Raw genomic sequence first — 24,142 nt, 5'->3', positions numbered from 1 at the left:
AGAAAATTTAGGGCTAGCAATTCAGAGGGAATAGTTTATTGCTTTTTGGTTAATCCCTTTTCAATTTCTATCAGCATAGAAGGAGCAGAGCTTTTGCTCTCAGTCATTTGTGCCCAAAGCGAGATGTGATGAAAACAGGCAAACTAAAATGTAATTTAGCTTCCTAAGAGCAAAGAGGAGAAAAAAAGAGTCAGAATTTGCAGTTTAAACAAGACTCCATGAAGCCTTTGTCTTAGTAATGTTTGTATCCTAATGTTTTGAATCCAGTAACATCTAGTTACCAAAGCTCAGTAGAGGGTGTTTCCTGGGTAACTTCTTTTGCAATCTATTCAATTTTTGCCTCTCTATATTAACTGCCTGACATTTTTCTGAGATTTATGCACGGTTTGGAATCATTTACTAAATAATTTCAGCTCATTTCTAAGTGGTCCTGAGCATTTGCTATTCAAAACCTAAGCTAAGATTCGTAGAATTTGATAATTTCATTTCAGAATTTGATAATTTTCTCTCACTTTCCGGAACAATTAAATGGCAAGCATAACTGCTCTTGGACAAACTATAAGCATGAGGCAAAATTCCCTGTCAAGTTGAATTAGCAAAGCGTGGTTGGGGGACACTGAGCTGACCAACGTACACCTGCAAAGAGCTTGGTCTATAAAACCACCTGAGCCTACACTATGTACCTACATTAGGGAAGGTAAAAAGATGGTGAGGGGAGAAGCAATGCAGAGCAGACGTTCTGTTCAAACGGAGCTGGTCCCCCACTGCTTTGGGGAGGATGTCATTTCCTACCCCCGGGATCATCCTCTTCTCCTCCTCCAGGGCCTGCAGGCGGGATTTCAGCGGCTCTAAATCATCAGAACTACGCTAAATTACACCAGCTGGGACTGGCTCTGAAACTCCTTGTGCTCCTAAGAGTTAGGCGCACAAAGTTAAGCCCAAGCTTGGAGCGATCCTCTGTGTGCGGTGTAGTACCTGCACCACTTTGGGGTCCCTCGTTGGATGTCCCCCCACGCTGGAAGAGCGGGATGAAGCCTCTGAGCTCCAGCACCGCAGGCACCGTAGTGCAAATGTTCTTCATCTATATAACCGCAGGGTGACAGCAAAGAGATTTGCTTTGGGGAATTGCTTTTCTGTTCCAGTTTGGGGTCTCCAGGACTCGCCTGAGCCGTGTCCCCATGTGCCACATCAGCGAGGGCTGGAGGATATTTGGGAATCTTCCTTGAGAAGCACAACACGCTGGATATTTGCGGAGTGTTTCGGGGGATGGCAGCACATCCTTACTTACATGTGGGTGTATTTACAGAGCACCAGTATTGATCAGGCAAGGAACAAGAGGGGAGGGGGAAAGGATTTGTTTGGCTGTACTTCTGGCAGTGCACCTTAGATGTGGCTAAAGACACAGAAGGTGAACCTGGGTTTATCTCTTTTGCAGGTATTTTCTCTGCTGTTTGTTTGCACGGACCAGAACGGTGCCTGAAAACGATATTAATTATGGTTTTTATTGTTATTATTTATGTGGGGAAGTATCCCACATTCGGGGATATTTGTTATGTGAGTATCCCACGTTCGGGGATCATTGAGTCCCAATGATAATGAAAAGAAAAGTTATAGCTAACCTCCCGTAATTCATAAACAACAGAATTACACTGAGGGAGCCTAATAGACAGTAGAAAATAAAGTGCCTGAATTTATCATTCTGACCTTGAAAGCTAATGGAGTAGTTTGTTACAAATAATCAATTTTCTAAATTTCTTCTATCTCGGCAACTTGACTGTGAATGGATTGCCATTTCCTTGAAGCTATTTGCTAGCTGAATATATTTGCTGAAAAAATGGATGTAAATAACTCAGTGAATAGCAAGTAATTATTCTTGGCCTCCGCTTGGTTTGAAGGCAAGTGCTTGGGAACAAGTAGATGATATTAGAAATCCGAGCTGCTGTGATTTGATGGGCAGGGCACCTTCTTTCCCTGGCTAACTGAATAGTTAATAGTCTTTATGTAACTTGCTCCTCCCAGGTAGTGCTGTGTATTGTATACAGCTCTTCCCGGGCCATAGGGGCAGCAGCGTATGGATCTGCTGCCTCCTCCTCTTCACCCGGCCAGTCTTGCCCATATGCCCTGAGCTCTGAAGTGACTACTTCATTTCTCTTTAATCTCTCCCTTTGCCCTTTGCTGTGTCTCCCGTAGAAAAGCAAAGGAGTTGCTGCATTTATTTCTTGTTTAACTGTGTCAGTGGCTTTTCTCACCTGTCCCCTTGGACGGGGGACCTGCAGGTGAGATCAGTGGGTGCCTGCAGCGAGCGTTGCGGTTTGGTGTTGAAGCACCCCTGGATCAGCCACGGTGTGTGGATCAACGAGAGCGTTTCAGAGCCGGATTTGGGCAGCAGTTGAGGGGTGCAGCTCCAGTCGTGCCCTCCCGCAGCGCGCCTGCTTGTCTTCCCGGTGAATTATGATTGATCACCTTCGGTGCCCTTTCCCAGGCTGTGATAAAATACACCTCCGTGCAGTTGTCCACGGGGTTTTTGTGACCATCTGTTGTTACCCAGCACTGTAATGTCACTGCCTAATTGCACAGGCGTTTTGCTGGAGGAGGAGGTAGCCCAGAGCGGGGACTGTTCACTTCTGCACCCAAAAACCCTCTCACTGTCAGTGGGACGATCGGGGTGAACCCTGGAGGTTTTTAAACTGAGATTGGACACTAAGTGCCATGATCTAGTCAATGGACTGAAGTTGGACCAAGGGTTGGACTTGATGATCTCTGAGGTCTTTTCCAACCCAGTCCATTCTGTGATTCCTTTTGGGACAAGGGGCCAACGTGGCATCTTTATTCACAAGAATCATGCTCCCCAAATTACGTTCTTTATAAGGTCTGTGTTGCAACCCTGAAGCTGATACTGAGGATGTAACTGTGAATTTCTAGAAGGAAAGACGGGTTGCCCTGGTGAGGCCACCCAGGGATCGCTGTGCCCCGTAACAGCTGGCACAGCTGGGATCCCATTAGCTGTGCTGATTAATGACATGGGTTGTTTTTTTCTAAGCAGAGGAGAGCTGAAGTGAGCAGGCTGCAGATCAAGCCCTGTGTTCATTAGCGGGCACAGGGTACCCCGTGCTTGTTCACCCTTTCCCCCGATGGTAAGACCCTTTTGCGCAGTAAAATTTGTTCAGACTTGAGCTAATTCTAAGTTGAGAAAACAAACAAACAGAAAACAAACACAAACAACACAAGAGCTTATCCCTGATGAGCAAGCTCCCATCCTTACTTCCCTCCTTCCTTCCCTTCCTTCCCTTCCTTCCCTCCTTCCTTCCTTCCTTCCTTCCTTCCTTCCTTCCTTCCTTCCTTCCTCTCTTCCCTCCTTCCTCCCTTCCTCCCTTCCTTCCTTCCTTCCTTCCTTCCTTCCTTCCTTCCTTCCTTTCCTCCCTCCCTCCCTCCTTCCTTTTCCTTCTCTCCTTCCTTTTCCTTCTCTCCTCCCTTCCCTCCCTCCCTCCCTTCCTTCCTTCCTTCCTTCCTTCCTTCCTTCCTTCCTTCCTTCCTTCTCTCCTCCCTTCCCTTCCTTCCTTCCTGCCTTCCTGCCTGCCTGCCTGCCTTCCTGCCTTCCTTCCTTCCCTTCCTTCCCTCCCTCCTTCCTTCCCTTCCTTCCTTCCTTCCTTCCTTCCTCCCTCCCTCCCTCCCTCCTTGCTCTCCCTGCCGCCCTGATGACGGCGCAGTCACCTTCAGCCGTAGGAAATACTCCCTTCCTTACCGCTGCCAACCCAGCCGGGCTCACGCGGGCACCAGAACACCCAGAACACGGAGACGTTTGTTGCCCCAAGCCGTTTGCCCTTGGCCAGAGATTGTAGCTCCACCTGCCTCGCTGGAATCTCTGCCCTTCCCCATGGGCTGTGATTTGCGCTCCAGCACACTGATGGACGTGGCAATTGAACATGGACAGGGCTGGGAGTTGGAAATTCGGGATGTATAGCTTCACGTCCCCTTCAGCCGTTCTTGCTGCAGGAGCTGGCATCGCGAGGTGTTAAGCTGGGATGGCTGAGGGAGTTAATCTGCTGCCTCACTGTAATATAATAGAAAGAAAAACATGCCTGTGGGGCTGCTCCATTTTACTATGTAGCTTCAGCTGGTAATTAAAAAGAAACAGTTCAAAATTAAGCAGTAATATGAATAAAACCTCAAACGAAATACACCCAGGACAGGTTGCATTTTTCAATGGGTGGATGCTTAGCGTGTCATTAAACCGGGCTTTTCAAAACAAATACCTTGGGCTGGGTGCCTAAAAGTGGGAGTTCCCCAAGCCCCCCGAGCTTTGCTTCTTCCATGAGGGTGCCCCTTCCCCTGCAGCTCCTCGTCACCAGGGCTGGCTGGGCACGTTCTGCCCAGGGCACGTTCCCACATTCCTCCTGTTACGGTGGAGACAAAAAAGCTAAAACCGAAACCCCACATGGGCCCGGTAACAATTTTACTTGTGAGTCAAGAGCGCAAACATGGTGTCAGGTTCTTGGGAAGGGTTTTCCGTGCCCCCTTTGAAGGTGATGATCCTGAAGGCGAGGACAATGTGCCCATTTAAGGTGGAGGAAAGCGAGAGTAGAGAGTGTGACCTCCTCTGTGCCGGGATCAGGCAGCTGGCTGCTTTTAAATGGAGCCGTGCAACCAAGCATGGTGATAATGTTGAGGTAAAAGCAGGGGGAATGGGGAGATGGGTGGGAAGGAGCGATAGAAGAGGTGTTTTCAACCACGAGCTCCCCAACTGGCGGATTTCCAAAAGATGGGAAGTGTTGCCTGTAAAAAACTCACCCTCTGCTTACTCATTTCTTACGTTCTTTACCAAAGTATCTGTTATCGGACACTTTTGGGGGGTGTTGGACTTATGTGGGATGACTGCTTTTGTTTCAGTGACACGTTGGGATTGATGTGCTACATGTCCACTTCTCCTGGAGCTCCGCTCTTCTCAAACCTGCTCACAAACTTCTACTGCCCACAAAACTCTTTGGTTGCATGGGGGAATTCCCCTGACTCTGGAAGCTGTGCTGCCATCAGAGACCTGGACAGGCTGGAGAGCTGGGCGGGGAAAATGTAATGAAATAGAACAAGGGCAAGTGTAGAGTCTTGAATCTGGGCAGGAACAACCCCAGGTTCCAGTATAAGTTGGGGAATGAGCTATTAGAGAGCAGCGTAGGGGAAAGGGACCTGGGGGTCCTGGGGACAGCAGGGTGACCATGAGCCAGCACTGGGCCCTTGTGGCCAGGAAGCCAATGGGACCTGGGGTGGGTTAGAAGGGGGTGGTCAGTAGGTCAGAGAGGTTCTCCTGCCCCTCTGCTCTGCCCTGGGGAGACCACACCTGGAATCTTGTGTCCAGTTCTGGGCCCCTCAGTTCCAGCAGGACAGGGAACTGCTGGAGAGAGTCCAGCGCAGCCACCAAGATGCTGGAGGGAGTGGAGCATCTCCCGTGTGAGGAAAGGCTGAGGGAGCTGGGGCTCTGGAGCTGGACAAGAGGAGACTCCACAACCCCCTGGGCAGCCTGGGCCAGGCTCTGCCACCCTCACCAGGAACAAGTTCCTTCTCAAATTTAAGTGGAACTTCTTGTGTTCCAGTTTGAACCCATTACCCCTTGTCCTGTCCCTGGTTGTCACCAGAAGAGCCTGGCTCCATCCTCCTGACACTGCCCCTTTCCATATTGATCCCCAGGAATGAGTCCCCCCTCAGTGTCCTCTTGTCCAGCTCCAGAGCCCCAGCTCCCTCAGCCTTTCCTCACACGGGAGATGCTCCACTCCCTTCAGCATCTTCATTGCCCTATCAAGCTGCTAGAAGTCAACCTGAGCAGGAGCTTTGGGTGTGCAGGGCTGAAGGCTGCAGCCCTGATCTCCTGCAGCTTTTTCAGCATCAATAAAACCAGTCTCGGTCCCAGGGCCGTCGCCAGGCCGTGCCACGTGTGGCTGTCATGGCTGAGGCGGTAGGATCGGTGGTGGTTACGGGTTTCTCCAAGCACCTCGGTCAGTCTCAAACTGTTTTATTAAGCGGGTTAATTGGCAGTTTGAAAGGGAAGGGGGAAAAGCGAGGTCCTCAGGTCTCCCTGGTCAGTGCCAAGCCGCAGACTGTTAACTACTCCTGCCTTTCAGAAGCAATAACTGCGGGTTTGGGGAACATATGGAACCAACTAGCCAAAAGGCTTTTATGAGGAGCTTTAACAGGGGGCACAGTTTTGTGAGCAGAAATTCCAGTGGATGAGTTAATAGTTTCACTTTCCTTAGCTGTCCCTTTATAGGAACAACAACAACAGTGTCGGGCGCGTTCCTCCTGTGGCCCCGGCTCTACAATGTGCCGATGCATCCCGGGTTTCGTTTGGACACCGGGGGACTCGGTTGTAGATCCCCCAGGTGCTGTTTTTCGGAGCCATTTCCTGATGCTGACTGCATTAGGTGAGTTTCACAGCTCACTAATTCCTTGCAACAGCACAAGAGATTCAAAGAACGGGGAAACTCGCCTTCTGCAAAGCAATGGAACCGAACAGTTGAGGGCAAACACTTTTATTGCTTTTCATTAATCTGAAAAATCAAGGATTTAGTTTTTTCTTAATTCTGTTGTTGTTTTCCCAAGCCACTATTTTGAGCTTAAACTGTCTATTTTATTTTCTATTTGAGTGTAGAGAAGGATAACAACAAAAGAAGAAGCCCCGAAGAACTGTGTACCTCAATGTTCATGTTGCAGTTTGTTTAGAAGCAGGCAGGAGAGTTGGAATTTATTTTCTGGAGTCGCAATTTGGGTACTGACAGGACATAGTCACTCAGTTGCTTCCAGTAATGCTTATTTAGTGTTTGCATTGTGGTGGCCTGTGTCCAAAAGGGAGAGCAAATGAAAACAATAGCTGCTTGCTCAAGAGCTGACATCATAGGATGGAATTTAAGGGCTGGTTTTTGCGGTATTGTTATTAATCACAGTTCTATGCAAGGGTCATCCTGTAACCCCAGCTGCCAGAGTCTCGTGGATGCAATGTTTGTACCTCAGCCTCAGTCACTTCAGGACTGCAAAGTCATTTCTCCTCCATCACCCAACAGTGAAGTTTGTCTGAACATAAAAGGTTGGGCTGAGAGATGTCTCAGGGCTGCCTTTTGTTCTCAAGTCTCCTGTATAGCAAATGCTCCAGAGGAACACAAGTCTATTTCTCTTCGGCTTGAAGAACTGAATTTGTGATCTGTTTTATTAGCAATATAGTTCATAAGAAAGTTTGGGACTGCTCAGGGGTTTTATCTGGCAATAAGGTTTCCTTGTCTTATATCAGAATGGCCTCTTAGATGCCTCCGTGAAGCTGTTCTCACATTGTAGCACAATTTGGGTCCAGAGTCAGACAAATTGAAGAGGTGGCCCTGGTAACCCTTCCAGTTGGTTAGAAATCCATAGCATTGTCTGCTAGACAAGGAGGTAGGCAGAGAGTCACCAGCGTTTGTCAGGAATTGGTTCTGACAAAGCACATGAGCATCCGGGGTAATCAAAGTCAACTCACCGACACAAAAGTGTTAAAAATGTAGAGCTGAAAGGATGCAGCTAACTCTGAATCCTTGAGCTGATGTTCAGTGGTGATCATGGCAAAGACTCATCTAGAAAAGTAGGGATCTCATTTCTTCTTCCATGCCATTCAGGACCATATGACCAAAACACCTTACAAGCAGCTGACATAAAGGGAGGGGGGAAATCCTGTTGGAGGGTCAGGGCAATGAGTAAAGCTGTTCGCTGTGGTCTTCGCTGGGCTCATTCGGTCTCTAATCGAGGCCACGTGGCTGCAAAGGCCGGTCTCTGCGGATTTGGTTGAAGTGCCCAAGATCATAGATGCAAAAGAACAAACGTCAAAGTGGTGCAGCAGCACAGACGCTGTTGGGTGATGGTGAGAACAGCTGGCATAAGAAACATAAGAAGTGGTCCAGTCGGGTTCACTAACAAGTTAAACTCTCTCAGGCAGTAAAGCAGGACCCATAGGTCTGCCCTAAGGGCTGAGCTGGTGTCTCCAAACACCCAAATAAAATCTGCGTGTTGGGTTCCTGCTTTGCACAGGAGAGCGACACCACTTGGATCAAAAGGCTTCCTCTGGCAAGGTGAAAATCCCTTTGTGTAGTCCATGGTTGATCGGTTGCCAATGGGGGCCAGAGACAGCGGCTTTCAAAGCGTGCCGAGGTCAGGACCATAAATTGCGTGAATAAAAATGCACTTTCCCAGAGCTGAAGTCATAACTTTCCATCACTTCCCAGAACAAATACTGTCTGCTATATTTATTAGGTGGGACTGTGTATAGGCAGTCACTCCAAGTGTGTTTATTTTGAAGTCATCAGTTGTTCAGTCATCTCAGGCACCTCTGGGAGATTCAGCTCCGATAGGGGCTTAGGCTGGAGGTCATGGGGGCACTGATATTGAGATAGAGAGAAGGAAAGGAAACGGCGTTGTTTTTGTGGCATTATCAGAACAGTAAGGACAAATAAATTCAGGTTTTAAGACGGCTTTAACCTGACTCGGAAGGAAATGGTCTACAAATCCAGCCAGCGAGCAGGCGCTGCGACAAGACCCTGCTTCTCTTCACCTTTGTTTTGAAGCGCCGGACCAAACCCATGGTGGTTATGGCTTGATTTAGCAAGACTTCTCTAGAAATCTGTTTAAGTGGTTACAGAATCTTTGGTGTCTTATAAGAAATTAACATGCACTGAGGGCTTTTCTGTGGCCTGACGTTTGTATTCAAGTAATGTATAGATAGTTTTCTTTAGGGCCTCTAACCCTCCGCAGATGAGACTGAAATCAGCAAATAGGTTCCAAATATATTAGGATGAGTCAGGCAGACGGACCCGGAGCATTAATGCCCAGGGCTGGTTTCCCCAGGAAGCCAGAATAACAACAACCCACCCCCCAAAAAAGGCACTGGGAGGAAAAGTAAGGATTTGTTATATTTACCATAAAACACAGTGTGTTATCCTCAGGGTTTGTTGGTGGTTTGTATATGTGTGTGCCTGTATGTATACATATTTTTGTATATAAAAGTCCAGCAACATCCATTGTTTAAAGAACACAAACTGAGAAGGATTTTACTAAAAGCGTTTTGGGGAAACCTCCGCGCTCCGTTTGCCCATCAACCTTTTCCTAAGCTTTTATTTTTATTAGCCAAAATGTTTCGAATCCCCAGGAAATCCTGGGATGAACCGTTTCCTCTTGGAGCTGTAGCCCTTGGGGCAGAAACGAAAAGCTCAGATCATTTCAAAGGTTTGAAATTTTTCAAACTGTATTTTTTTTTGCAGATTTTTTAAATTAGAGCAAAAATGAATTAGGAAGATGCTTAACTTCATCCTGCGGGCCTGCGGTTCCCTTTGGAGAACAGCCCGAAGAGACCCTTAGATCTAGGCAAGGAAATCTTTTAGGCTCAGATCTTAATGAGGAACCGATTGCTGAATCGAGGTGTCGCAGGTTCAGTTTAAAGACCATCTTTATGTTTTTTAAAAGTAAATTAAAAAATAACATTTGCTCTTCCTCAGCCACTTTGTGCATGTTAGTTAGCGTGTCACAGCGTTGTATTAAGAAGCTGTTAATGCCCTGGAGATACATTTTGCTTTATTATTATCATTATTATTATCTCAGATCGTATTTATTTGATACCCGAGGTTTTGCAGGAGTGAATCAAATTTGCCGTTTCCTATAAACTTCAACGGGAATCATAATTTTGAACTATTAAGAACTTCCGTCCTGCAAATACGTATGTACATTGTTAATTTTAAACTCTGAGTTTCAATCCTTAAAGTGGGCTCAGCCACTTAAGCCCAGTAAGTAAGAATATGGGTCACGGGCTGAACTGGGTTAGTTTACCTGGGTTTTGAGATGATGTTTATTCCATGGGATGGATACGGCACTGCTGTTCTAGATGAGAGAAGCTGAAAATGTGGTGAAACATGAGGAGTCTTTCCATGAAAAACGACACATCAATATAATCTTTCAGAACTCTGGATTTGCAATCACTACGTATCACTTTATTGTAGGAAAAATATTTTGGTTTCTTTATATAATATGCGACAAACTGTCTTAACTGCCGTTCTTCTGATTTATTCATCTACTTTCTATCAAGTTTCCTTGGAATGTTCTTAGAAGGCAGAATATGAAAAGCCCAGACTCGGTGGTTCAGTAACTGGTATAAATGACTCCCACAATCTATCACATATATAAAAAGGTTTGTGGTAGTTAATGTGAAATTTACTAGCCTTTTTGTAATGCGAGGAAATAAATATAATCTTTAAGGACTTTTCTTTTGTTAGCTACATTCCATAGTAAATAGTGCTTCTGCTTTGTTGGTATATTCCAGTTTGGGATGGGGACACTCTGCTAGTCTGCCGGGCAGTGTCACAATTCAGTATCTCTGTTCACTTTGCAAAGCAAGGGGGAAAGACTAAAGGAGGGAGGCTAATAATGAATCCCCTAATGTTTTTGCTACTAGAAGCATGCAGCAAGCCCTAATACTACAACTGGAACGTCAGAAGTTTGGAAGATTTCTATTTTTATCAAAACCCTATGAGTTTGGGCTTTGGATTTAAGCAGGTGGTCAGGAAAGAGAGGCAATACAAGCTTCCGAATGTAAGGACTTTTTCCTTTGAGTGTCTCTCATGTAGCTGACTAGTCAGCACAGACAGCCTAAAGTCCTCAAACCGTGATGTCTGGGCAATATGTGTATGTGTTGTGAAGTTATACTTAATGAGGAATATTAAGAGTCTTACAACAAGGTCTTCTACTGGTAGAGGACTTTGCATCTGATCCACTTTGAGCTGCGAGTGCCTGAAGACCAGCCAGGATGGGTCAGTTGACTTCAGGTGCGAGAGAGTTCAAGGTTTTGCCTTTTAGGCTTTGATCCCCCGTGTCTTTAACCCCTCCCTGTTCTACCTGTGTGTTCCTACAGGTGCTGTTTGCTCTGAACCAGACTCTGCTCCAACACGAAAGCCTCCGAGCGGGGAGCTTGCAGGCCCCGTATACCACTGAAGATCTCATCAAGCATTATAACTGTGGAGACCTGAACGCTGTCATATTCAACCACGACACTTCTCAGGTAAGCAAAAGTATTTCAGGTGGGCCAACTAATGGAGAAAAATCTACTGCTTTAATAGCAATGTCCCCTACAGAGCCAGGAAGTGTCTCCTACCAAAACCCTAATCTGAAATTTCTACACTGGATATAATAATCTGTATTCATTAAAACTGAGGTGGGTTGAGGTCCAGAGGGATTAAAAACCTGGCATAAAGTTTACCAGGTGCCTATAGCACAGCAGTAAGTAAGGCTTTGGTCTCAGGGTCATCACTTTGTACCCCATCTCCTCTTTCCCCTCTTCTTTTTGATGCCCTGTGTTTTCTGCCCACAGGTGCCTCATTTCCCTGGTGAGAGAGGGAGGTTTCCTTGGTATCCTCTGGGGAAGGGACTGTGTGCAAAACTCTCCTACAAATGTACCTGAAAAATAGTTAATTACGGATTATTTTCATTTTTTTGGGGGGAGTGAAGCAGTGGCTGTTGAATGTAGTCCCCTCATTAAGGGGGGAAAAACATCTTTGTAATATTCGAGCTTATATACGAAGAGGAAGTGAACCTTATGTAAATACTCGATAAAGTAAATAACTTCTCAAACATGTCATAATTCAATAATTTTGTATGTGTCTCAGGCAGCCCTTCAGTCTCTGTTTATCTTAGTTATCCAATGCTATTAAAAACTCTCAATGGAGCAGAAATCTGCTTTCCAGACCAGTTTGATAGTTCATGGCAAACTCTGAGATTCTCATTTAATACGTAGGTTCCTTTTTCTCCTTTCCTGTTAATTCTGTGGAAACTTGGTCTTTGGATGTCATCTCCTACCTCTCCTCTTTTGATAAATGTTCCCAGGTTCCTGTCTCAGGTGCGGTGACTTACTTGGAGGGGACCTGTATAAACTTTGGCAGCCACAATGTTATATATGCTTTGCCAATGAAAGTCTATTAAATCATGGTATGGGTTTACCATTAGCAAACGCAAATCAAGGATGTGTGACTTCAAGAGAGAACTGAGAGAGAGGGTGAGCTCAGCCTGGTGACTGAGGCAGAGATCTCTGAGACATCACAGAGTGTCAGGGGTTGAAGGGCCCTGGAAATCATCCAGTGCAATCCCCCCATGGAGCAGGAACACCCAGCTGAGGTTACACAGGAAGGTGTCCAGGCGGGTTGGAATGTCTGCACAGAAGGAGACTCCACAACCCCCTGGGCAGCCTGGGCCAGGCTCTGACACCCTCACCGGGAAGAAGTGTCTTCTCAAATTTAAGTGGAACCTCCTGTGTTCCAGTTTGTATCCATTATCCCTTGTCCTACCACTGGTTGTCACCAGCAGAGCCTGGCTCCATCCTCCTGACACTGCCCCTTTCCATATTGATCCCCATGAATGAGTCCCCCCTCAGTGTCCTCTTGTCCAGCTCCAGAGCCCCAGCTCCCTCAGCCTTTCCTCACATGGGAGATGCTCCAGAGCTCATTAAATTCTCAACAAATGGTCATGTCTCCTCTTTTTCCCAATCTGGTTAACATTGACAAGTAGTAGAAGGAGTGGCAGATGAATGGACTAAAACCCCTTTGCTGTCCCGGTTAATCTAGTCCTAAACAGTGAAGCTCTGTTTTAGTGTGACTAAGCAGGACGTAATGGGGCAGTATTGAAACAAAAGTCTGTGTAGTACCAAAGCTGCCAGCACTGTTCATTCTGAACAGCCTTGCACTGAAAAGGGATAAAGCAACTCAGGTAGGGTTATATCTCTAAAGATGGGGTGTGTGAGTTGGAGAAGGTAGGAAGCTCATGATTTTAGAGGATCCTGGAGAAGTCAGTGGTTGTGACTATTCTTACAATGTCAAGGCGCAGCACACGAGATAAAGTCATAATGATTATGTAGAAACAACTTTTGCAAGGTGTGGGGGTGTGTTTGGCATGGACGCAAAGGACGGACTACTAGTAGTAAAACCATCAAGACAGTCCTGGCATCTGAATGTCTCGAGTCATCTTTTAATCTCTATCGGAGTAGTTTCTGCAGCAATAACGCCTTTGTCCCCGAGACAAGTCGTGGCCGTTCCCACTGGTTGCATTGACTCTCAGACATCTGTGATTTCTTGACACAACGTCCTGTAACAGACCTGTGGGTTCGGCTTGAGAGGAACAGATTGCTGTAAAAACTTCTTTATCCCTGCAAATTCTTGGATCAAATGTGAGTTTAAAAACAGTGTTAAAGAAAGAAGAAAGAAGCCAACAACGAGTCAGAGTTCAAGCACTGGTGTTAGTCATGGTCCCAGAGTGCACACAGTTGATAGAGATTATAACACTTAGAGGCCGTGGAAAATTAAAATCCCTGTATGTATACTGGTCCCTGCAGAACTCTAAATGTTGTGGAGTGTTTTCCTCTCACGGGTTGTTGTTTTTAATTTGGGTAAAGAGGTTTTTTGTTTCGTAGTGTTTCTATAAACCAGCTTCATACCATTTATTTTTAATTGCAAGTAGAACAAAATAGAAAATTAAAACCTAAAATAAACTCGCTATTCAGGTCAACTTTAGTTGTAGGGATTCCAAGGTTTATTCTATGTATTTTTTGCAAGGATGATAGACTCTCTCTGCCATAGTCTTTGCCATTTGGTTATCCAATTAGATTAGCCTGGTTTAAATATTACACAGGAAGCATCCCCCGTGGGATCTTTCTCTTGAGACATTAAATGTAGGCACAGGAGTTTATCATGGGCTGGGAGTGAATCGCAGGTCTCATCAGGTGACAACAAACAACAGGCCTACAAGTGCAGAAAAACTATAAATATATCAAGTGGGATGTGTTGTCACCCAAACTTCAGGTTGGGTACCTGTGCCAGTGTTGGGAGACAAGATTGTCCCACTCTCTTTAGGTGTGCTGGTTCTTCCATGGTGTCCAGCTGCTGTCCTAGCACTGCAGAGGTCTGATAAGTCCTTGCAGCTGGAACCATTGATGTAACTTTGAAATATCCCATAGGAAGGAGCAAATGATCAGGAATGGAGGTGTAAGGTTCAACACCTGTGTGAATGGTGGAGGCCAGGAGTTCAGCTCCATTCTGCAAGGGCATGGAGACCTGCAGAAGGCTGTGACGCTCGCTCTTTGAGGATACTTTGGGGGGTGTTTATAAGGTTACTAGTGCCTGCTTGTCTCTTGAAGGTCAGCGGGAGCTGCAGAAGCTGTCCATCAGTTGCCTCAGTTCAGAGCCATTGCTCTAGGTCACTGTGATGAACTGAGAGGTAGCTGAGCAGGTCTGACACAGCTGCAGGGACGCTGGTGTATATATCCAGGTGCAGTAACTTCCTAAATGCCTCTAGCATGAGCCTTGGGAGACACAGCATCTTGAGTATCCATCTGCAAGATGCCGAGATGCCTTTAGAGCAAAACTCATCCTGGAGCAGAAAGAAGGACCAGAAGTGGAAATACTAATGCTGTTGGCTTGAGGTTTTATGGATGAGTTTCTTGAGCCCCTCCAGCCTCCCAAGTATAACTTACTGGAATGATGTCAGCCTTACCTTGAGTTGCCTCTGCAGTTCAAATCTGATGGATTTGTGCTGAAACACAGTGGTTGGGCACTGGGTGTTGCCTTCTGAAAAGCATATGATGGTCCTGATAACATGACAGTAGGTATCCATCTGTGAACACCATGTCAGCAGTCAGCCTCCCTAAACTAAAGAAAATGTTTCAGTGCATCACTTCACAATGCACTTGGCATTCATAAATCACCAGATTGTGTTATATACTCCTTTAAAAATGTTATCATCCTGCATTTAAACCTGTTGTTTAAGATTTAAGGGTCCTGATAATTCTAATTACATCATTAACTTGCCCCATTCTCATTCTGGATGAAATACAACTGGGTTTCTGGCTCACTTCTCAAATCAATGAAAACTATCTGTGGAATGCTCCAGCTTCACTAACTGCCGAAACGCACAGCTGAGACCATTAGGTAGAGTGTTGAATGACAAGCAGACCTAATTTGTCCAAGGAATGGAGTTTTATCTAGGGCAAAGGGAGATAAATCCATAAGCCGAAGGCACAGCTATTGTAACGCAAGGCTTTGGAAGCATCTTATCATTTTCCAGCTGTAACAAAGTGCAGGCGAGCTGGCACAGCCTCTCGTCCTTCCAGGGAAAATTATTATCGGCTTTCCAGTGAAGTGAGTGCAAGGTTGTCCCGGGCAGCAATGGAGACGGTCCCATGAGCTCCTCGTTCTGGGTCCAGGCGAAGGGTCGGTGGTGCTTCCAGGAGTTTGTTAACATGACATTGGTGTTGGGTGACGTGTGTGCTCGGAGCCGCTTGTGCCCCAAGAGCAGATCTCCAACCTCCTCTCTTTGGGCTGTGGTGCAAGGTGGTGCTGGAGAGGTGTTGCCTTCTCATAGCTCAGAAGAGCGGTGGTGGGATCGTACGTGCTTTCCGCTTGCACCTGAGTTAGAGCTTCTCATCTTGGTATATTGGGAGCATTTGGAACTAAAAAAACCACCAAAAAACAGAAGCACAGCCAAAATTTTCTGAGTCTAATTTTCGTATTATGTCAGAACAGGATTCGAGATTGGAGCAGTATTATATTTTGGCTTACGTATTTCAGAAAATTGGTTACAGATCCAGATTGTGAGAGTTAAGTCTACTTGTTGGTGACAGTGCTGGGGAAAACACCGCAGAGATTATTTTCGTTATTGATAATCTGGAACATGCCCAGAGAATTTTTATGCTACAGGTTTTGAAAATAGGGTCTTGCTTGAAAATTGTAATTATGTGTTTGCGTTTGGAGTTGTCTTATGCTGGAAGTTCCTTCCTTCCTTCTCTTTCCAGTCTCCATGGAGAAAGCAATGGGGGAGAAAGTTGGAGAAAAATCAGAACAAGACATTTAAAGGCAAAGATCTTTCCTTTCAAAGACTGCTGTGTTATTAGAAAAGGAACATATTCGCCTGCAGAAAAGGGCTGATTTACATTAAAAACATTTAAGGATTGTTGACTACCTGTATTTATTAGTAAGGGAATAAACTATAAAAGAGTATGAAAGAATGATTGGGAAGAACATGTGGAGCTCAAGGTAGTAGCATGCTGTTTTCTATGCGTTGCTCTATGTTTGCTGTAAAGCATATTTACTATCCCTTCTTTTTAAAGAGCTGCTTTATGAAGTGTTTCTTGGAAAGACTCGTTCAAGAGAATTGAGAAAGACTTGTTGTTTTTTTAAACAATATCTTGTGGACTGAAGCTATAAAACGCTTTTTCTCCCTTTGTGTTTTATCCAGAAGATGTATTTGTCACCTCATTAAGACAGGGGGAAAAGAGGCGAGAGGGCAATTTGGTTGTCTTGGCTGACTTGGCAGGTTTAGTATCAGCCATTATCCGAGAGGACCGTGTTCTTGGGTACTGCTTGACACAACAGTTGTTGGTCTGGCGCTATTATTGTACACCATGTGAACACCACAGATAAGGTTCTCCAGTGTAAATTGGTTGTGCTCTCTGATGGCAACTTCAGACTTGGAGCTTCTCTCCTCTGGGAGTGGTGATTGCTGATAAACCCAGAGTTAAGCCTTGTGCATTTCCACCAGCTTAGATGCCTTTCAAGGATAACTTGATTTGCCTCTGCTGCACTGATTTAGTCTGAATTATTCCCTCTTTTTCTCCTAATTAGTCCCTGTTCCATTTCAAAACGCTTTCTTGGCGATGTTCTGCATCTTTACCTCCTACACTAGGCCTTCCAAACTATCCCGCCTTAAAAAATAATGAAAGCTAGTTTAAAAGTAATCATCTAATCTGTGCCAGGTGCCAGCATGGCCTGGGCTGGTTGGACTGCGAGTAGACTGGAGTTTTGGTAGGGCTGGACAGGAGGACGGGGCTGGACAGGAGGACAAGGCTGTCCCACCACACAGGACATCCCTGTGGTGGCAGCTCCGGAGGTCTCCTCCTTCTCCTTCCTTCCTTCCTCCTTCTCCCTTCCTTCCTTCCTTCCTCCTTCTCCTTCCTTCCTTCCTCCTTCTCCCTTCCTTCCTTCCTTCCTTCCTTCCTTCCTTCCTTCCTTCCTTCCTTCCTTCCTCCTTCCTTCCTCCTCCTTCCTTCCTTCCTCCTTCCTTCCTTCCTCCTCCTTCTTCCTTCCTCCTCCTCCTTCCTTCCTCCTCCTTTCTTCCTTCCCCCTCCTTCCTTTCTCCTCCTCCTTCCTTCCTCCTCCTTCCTTCCTCCTCCTTCCTTCCTCCTCCTCCCTTCCTCCTCCTCCTTCCTTCCTCCTCCTCCTTCCTTCCTCTCTCAATTCCCTTCAAGCAAATTGTCCAGCCCAACTCCTCTTGTGTTATTACCAGCATTCCCTTCTATCCTGCTCTTTACTCCTTGCTAAGCTGTGTGATATTTTGCAAACCATTCCTTTCAGATCACACTTTTCTTGAGCTATAATGACATTGCAAGCTTCACATACACGTTCAGGCTTTCCATAGTGTCTTATTAAACAGGGGTGAGAAGGAAAGAGCCCTTTACAACGTATATTCAAACAACCAAACCCGAGTTCGTACCCACCACTGACCAGCTGTTCTCCCACCGTGCGGCAGAAGGCAAAATGAAAAATACCTTTGCAAAAAGAATTGCAATAGTTTAATAAGCCAACCCCCAAACCAAACCTGCTGGCCCCAGTTTCTCACTTTATTGCCCCGCTTTGCCCTTTGATCAGTGTCTTTCCTTGGGTGTCATGGCAATATAATAGGTGATGGTTTTAGTGTGAGAACAGAAAAAAAAAATCATATTGTTTGTCAAAGGAAACAAAGCATTTGGAAGGGAAATAGAAAAACTTGAACTTTTCCATATGTTTGCAAGCTCGTGAAAGCTGGCCTCAAAAAATCACAATGCAAAGGGGCTTTAAATGCAGCAGGAGTATCATTAGGTGGTTAAGATTCACCCTCCCCGCTGAAACCCAAACCTGTATTTGCATACACCGCAGGCTTGTCATCCTCATTCAATTAATGAACAGGTCCCTGTAATCTAGCCCTAAATATACACTGCATAGTTGGATGAAGCTTGCAGAAAGGGGGCCGGGATCATTGTTCTGGCTGTGTTTTGTTAAGACTTCTTTAATCAAAACATTCATTCAGATAGAGAGGCCGGCTGCATATTTTGGCATCGCTACCAAGGGGAGCAGGGCCGGGTGGGGGAGGGAAGCCTTGCACAAGGGGCTGGCCTTGCTTGTTTCCCCCCCTAAGTGCTTGGAAAGCAACTGTTTAACTGGTGTAGAAACACAAATAGAAAACATACATGACTTCTCAGGGATTTCTTGAAAGCCTTTTTACCCATCCCTGTGCCCTTTCTGCATATTTTTGGTTTCCTTCTGCCCAAATGTGTGGCAGGAGAAGGTGAAGCCAGGCAGGGCACAGGGCTGTCACCTGGCCGGTGCCACCTGGGGGGACAGCGATGTCAGGATGGTTTGGGGGCTCCCAGGCAGGGAGCAATGATTCCTATATCTTTTGTGTCACCTGTAGAGCTGTTTCTTAAAAGCATCATACACTATCCATAGAGACTTCTCGACCCTTCGCTTTACTTTCCTCACTTTCCATCCCCTCCTATACTTCTAGTTTCCCTCTCTGTAACTTCAGATGCTCCCGTTGCTCACAGAGCTGAGCCAGCTAACTTCAAATTCAATCTCAAAGGCCTGTGTTTTCCCACTCGAGCTGCCATGCCATGCTGAGCAGTGCTCAAGCTAGCTTTACATCGGGCAGGCCAATTATAGAAAGCTTACTGGTGTGAACCGCAATGTATCTGCAACGTATATGGGCCCTGAGCAGTGATGTGTGTGGGCAGGGATTCGCTCACAGCCAGAAGCGGCTCCCCAGAGCCGGTCCCAAGAAATGTTCTTGCTCTTACACTAGCTTTCCTTCCTCTCTCTCCTTCCTCCCTTCCCTCTCCTTCCTCCCTTCCTTCCCTCTCCTCCCTTCCTCCCTTCCTTCCTTCCTTCCTTCCTTCCTTCCTTCCTTCCTTCCTCCCTCCCTTCCTTCCTTCCTTCCTTCCTCCCTTCCTTCCTTCCTTCCTTCCTTCCTTCCTTCTCTTCCTTCCTTTCCTTCCTTCCTTCCTTCCTTCCTTCCTTCCTTCCTTCCTTCCTTCCTTCCTTCCTTCCTTCCCTCCCTCCCTCCCTCCCTCCCTCCCTCTCCTTCCCTCTCCTTCCTTCCTCCCTCCCTCCCTTCCTTCCTTCTCCTCTCTCAAATTCCTTCAAGCAAAAAGCATTTTTGCCCCCCCACCCCCTTTGTTTTTTTTCCTTTCCAGCCTCATCCCGGTATTTTTGGTGTGTTTCTGGTGCCCTGCAATATTGGGTTTGTGAGAGGAGCCTCTTCCTCCTCGTCCTGCCATTGCTGCTCCAGGGAAAGGGTCCCAGCTGCTGGGGCTCTGGCCCTGCGCCTCTGTCCGCGTTGGGAAGAGCAGAGCTGTTCTCGCTGGTGCGGGTGTGGGACACCCCAGAGGCCTGAGCATCCCTGCGGGATGGGAACAGGGACCTTATTAGTGCAGAAAGGAGCCTCCAGCCTTTAGCTCAGAGAAGATTACACATGCCTAAGTGGTGCCGAAATGCTGGGAACGGCAGCGACACATCCCAGTTGCAGTGAATCAGAGCCAGAAAACAGTTCAGGGTTCACTAAGCCCCTCTCCATTAGGACTTCAAATCAGTCTGAGTCCGTAGCAGAGTTTGGTGTCAGGATACGAGTCTAATAAACCACATTAGCAACCAAAAATCCACCAAATCGATGAACCTGTCCTGACCACAACCTCCAAAATGTGCTGGATGTGCCTGTAATTCTAATTTTGCTGTTCATCTAGGAGAGAAGCAGTTGGATCATCAGGAGAACACTGTGCTCCACATCACCTGGGACATGCTCACTTTATAGCAGACACATGTGAGACGAGAGAAATAGATTCTTTCTGTCCAGTGAGCCATGCAGGTTTCTGAGAATCCAACTGACTCATATAGATATAGATATAGATATATATATATATATATATAAATTATTCTAAAGTCCCATCTTGGATAGATGTTTGCCCTGGGAAAAGGAAAGGAGTGATGGAACTGACTTACTGTGAAGATCAAAGACTCGTTTACAGTCCGCTCAGGCTTCTAATGTATTATTTTAAATTTTGGCGCTAAAGGAAAGCAGTAAAGGGTTAATCACAACATTCTTGACACCATTTGGCAGAGCTCCTTCATGGTTTCCCTTTTCCAGCACAAGCTGGAAGCTCATCTTCTTGGCAGCTGCCAAATTTGGGCTAAATCAGATTATGCAGGTACCTCTTTGTTGGCTGGTGAAGGTCTCAATCAGGGTGGAAATTCAGGAGTACTGGAGGAGAAGCAGCTGAGTTGGCAGCAGCATCTGTCTCTCCAGCACCACCTCCTCCTCCACCAGGACATACTTGCTCTCGCAGCCCGTTCGCTTTGCGCTATTTGAATCCTCCCTATCCGAGGCTGCAGAAAGTGGATATTGCTCTCCCAGATGCCAGAAGGGCCCATAAATCAGAGGGAAACAGGTGTTTTCCAAGTCCAGCGCAGTATATTTTGCAGCACAGCAGTAAAATCCACAATGCACCGTCAAGGCTGGTTAACGGGAGGGTATCCTCCCTTCATAAGCGAATGATAACTGCAGCTTGGATGTCACCCTCTGACCCAAGGAGGGTTGGTGTGAATTTAGGGCTGTTGAGCCTGTCGGAGGAGGCGGCAGTTTCGGGATGCTGCTCTGGCTCCCTGGCAGCCCCCATAAGCCACGCTGTCAGCTCTTGAGATCCTTATCTTGTGTAGTTCCTGACCTGCGTGGTACAGGCAAAATCCTCCGAAGTGCGATCCCTCACTTGTCTTCTGGCCTCTGCCCACGTAAAGCTCATAAACTAGAAGACTAATAAAGAAAATCCAACTTTTATCATGCTTTAAAGAGAATAAGTGCAGTCAGCGTGATCTGGGAACAACTCCCTGCTAACAGCTGGAGATAAGGACTAACAGAACGAAGGCTTAGCTTTTCTGTCGGGAGATGGGTGGGTTTGTATGTAGATGTTGGACTGGATCTCAGGAAGCTGATGGCGAGCTGTGCTCCTTGCCATAGACATCCCCTATGGCCCTGGGGGTGCCTCCTGCTTTCTGTTCAACCTGTGGACGCTCTGGGCAGAGAGGGACACGTAAGAGATTCCCTGCAAGGATCAGTGATGATGCTGGATCTGTGTCCGTCTGCAGTTCCTACATGTCACAGGAGGCGAGGCTGGAAAGCCATTAGTTATCTGGAGTCTGAGAAGACAAGAGGGTTGAGCAAGACACAGGAACATAATGGCAGGGAAGGTTTTTAGATTCACCGTATTTTCCACAGCAGGGGTTGGCTTCCCATTTCCCTGCCTCAGCTTCCTCTTCTCCATCTACAGATAGACGTATGGATGAAGACCACATCTGCTTGCACACAGGCAAGAAAGCTTTGCCTCACACCCCTTTATTCTGATCTTGATAGTATTAGCTTTTCATTGACATAATCTTACCATTTGAATGCACGTTTCAGAATAGGCTAGCACCACTGGAACAAAACGAGGCTAACAAAGGGTGTTGGAGGATTGGGAAATGTGGTATATAGGTGTAGAAACAATAACATTGTTCCTCCACATCTGATTGTGATTTGATACTGGACTGAATCTAGAGCAGTTCCACTGGAGCCAATAGATCCAAAGCAGGAAAACAAAAAGTTAACCAAAGTTGATGTTGCTTATATGTGTCCAATAAAAATTATTTGCAGATAAATCTTTGTCAATGTGCCTCTGCCCAGAAAATTTGTCCAAGTATTAGAAAATAGTAAATAAGAAAATGTACTTAAATGTAGTCCAGTGTTTATGAATTTTCAGCTGAAGTTTGGCAGTAAGCCCTAGAAGTGATAAAAGACTTTGCACCAATACATTTTGCTTTTATCTTCTTTTTTCATTGTGTTGTCTCTATCTATATAGACAAAGCTAACAGCATAGCGCAGACCCTGAGGTACGGCTGATGTGTTTTCCAAGCTGAAGTGTATTGTTTGCCAATGACTGAAGCAGAATCCCAGCCTCCTTCCACAAAGTATTTGTGGGAGGAGAGGCTACAACTGAGCATTGTCTTGGCCTTTGGACCTTCCTTTGGGTCCCTCAGCAGCGAGATTCAGCCAGCGCCTTGTGTCTAACACCTGTTCTCAACTCGCAGTCTTGCTGTCCCCATTCTACAGATGGACTTTGGAGAGACAGGAGGAGTAAAGCCAAATGCTTCAAAGATACTTAGTGGAGGTTAAGTGCTGAGTTCCCTTTGAAGGTCTAAACCCAAATGACAAGCTTGTGATCATGCAAGAGATTTGTATCGCCCATGGGAACAGAACCATTTTTGGGGGGTAGTGTCATAACCACTCCACAATCCTTCCTCTTTCTTCTTCCCTAAAGCTCCCACTGACTTCAAAGGTGAAGAATTATGGCCCGCATCCCACAGCAGCGTAAGCTCGGATGTGTGTGCAGAGCTTTACCCACACTTACATTGCACCAGGGATACCGACTCAAAATTACACAGGCAGTGTGGAGGGGAAGAAATTCCTGCAAGACTGGGACTCGTATTCTCTTCTTTAACCTCAACAGCTCAACTAAGAGATGCAGAGTGTACGTAATGACTGAGCCTGGGGTCCAGCTATGCTGTCCATAGGAAAGCCATAACCCAAAATAAATAGGAATAGAAAAAAGAAAGAGTCCTAGCTGATTCAATCAAACAAAATATTCTTTCTTTTGAACACCCCTGAATGAAATATATTATTGAGTTTCCATGGGAAATATGTAGTGTGTGTGTATTTGTGTGTGTATATATAGATATATATATGTGAGTTGGGTGGATTTTCAGAAAACCACGTGGCTCACTAGACAGAAAGAATCTATTTCTCTGTTCTCACACGTGTCTGCTATAAAGTGAGCAGGTCCCAGGTGATGTGGAGCACAGTGTTGTCCTGATGATCCAAATGCTGCTCTCCTAGATGAACAGCAAAACTAGTAGTTACAGGTTTTGAACAGTCACATCATCCACCCCACTACATATTTAAATACTAGTAGCAGTGTTCAGCAATCATTAGGTGGTCAGTCCTCACAGCAAATGTCTCATCCGTTCACTCTCAGTTCAAAACACCAAACACCTATCGTTAAAATGTTAAAATTCATTTTTACATTGAATGGAAGCAAAAATATTTGATGAAGGGGAAGAGGGAAGGTGCATCCCTCTGGTGCATTCTGTAGCTCATCCTTTTAAAACAACAACAAAAAAACCAAATCCTGGTTGCAGTTAACAGCTTCCTAATTGCTTGTGACTGTTTCTTGACTTCCTGATCCCTGCCTGGTCATTAGGAATCCAAAGGGTTTCTTAAATCATCAGGAGCAGCTGCCTCCTCGAAGCCAGGCATGGTGTATGTCACCGGCTGCGGAAAGGAGCTGTGATACGGGGAGGAGCGGAGGTGATTAATGGGGCCAGTGTTGTGGCTCAGAGTGTGGTTGCACTACTGTGTACAGGCATACTTACTTCCATCATTTATCTTCTGTCCTCTGCCACACACACACACAGAAACAGGCGGGCGTGTTTTATTTTTGCCAGTGATGGAGCAGTCGTTAGAAATACAGGAATGCACAGGGTGCAGCGGGACCTGGAGCTGACGATGTGTCTCTCAAGGTGATGCTTTGCTTTGCCTTGTTCTTTGGACAAGCTTGAGAAATGCTGACCAAAAACAGTCCCTGGTTTGAGATTTATCTCTTTGCCATTGGCAAACTCTTTCCCACAGGGAAGGAAGGGAAGGGGGAGAGGGAAGGGAAGGGAAGGGAAGGGAAGGGAAGGGAAGGGAAGGGAAGGGAAGGGGAAGGGAAGGGAAGGGAAGGGGAAGGAGGGAAGGGGAAGGAAGGAAGGAAGGAAAGGAAGGAAGGAAGGAAGGAAGGAAGGAAGGAAGGAAGGAAGGAAGGAAGGAAGGAGAAAAAATAAAGGCAAGTGTATTGCTCTGTTGTGTGGCCTGTATTTTAGGAAGGGGAACAAACTGGGTTGACTGTGGACACAGGGTTGCATGTGATGGAGCTGCACAAGCTGAAGGAAGGAGCGTGCCTTCTTGGTGGAGATCATCTTGCTCAGGGTCTGAACACACCTTCTGTCCCTGAGCTGTC

The 24,142-nt window shown here is 46.2% G+C and overlaps 1 protein-coding gene across 1 annotated transcript in view; it reads left to right on the top strand.

The window, feature by feature from the left end:
- The window catches only part of TRABD2B (TraB domain containing 2B), a gene marked incomplete at its 3' end in the record, with an annotated part of 282,246 nt that overhangs the window by 142,949 nt on the left and 115,155 nt on the right, over nucleotides 1-24,142 (top strand). Inside the window, exon 3 of the mRNA XM_080348856.1 lies at nucleotides 10,904-11,050. Coding sequence (XP_080204982.1) covers nucleotides 10,904-11,050 — 147 coding nt within the window. The remainder of the gene's footprint in view (nucleotides 1-10,903; nucleotides 11,051-24,142) is intronic.

Source organism: Nesoenas mayeri, assembly GCF_963082525.1.
Source record: "Nesoenas mayeri genome assembly, chromosome: 8".
NCBI classification, from domain to species: domain Eukaryota; kingdom Metazoa; phylum Chordata; class Aves; order Columbiformes; family Columbidae; genus Nesoenas; species Nesoenas mayeri.
Note: the sequence above shows the minus strand (reverse complement) of the source record. Positions and strands in the feature narration are given on the sequence as shown.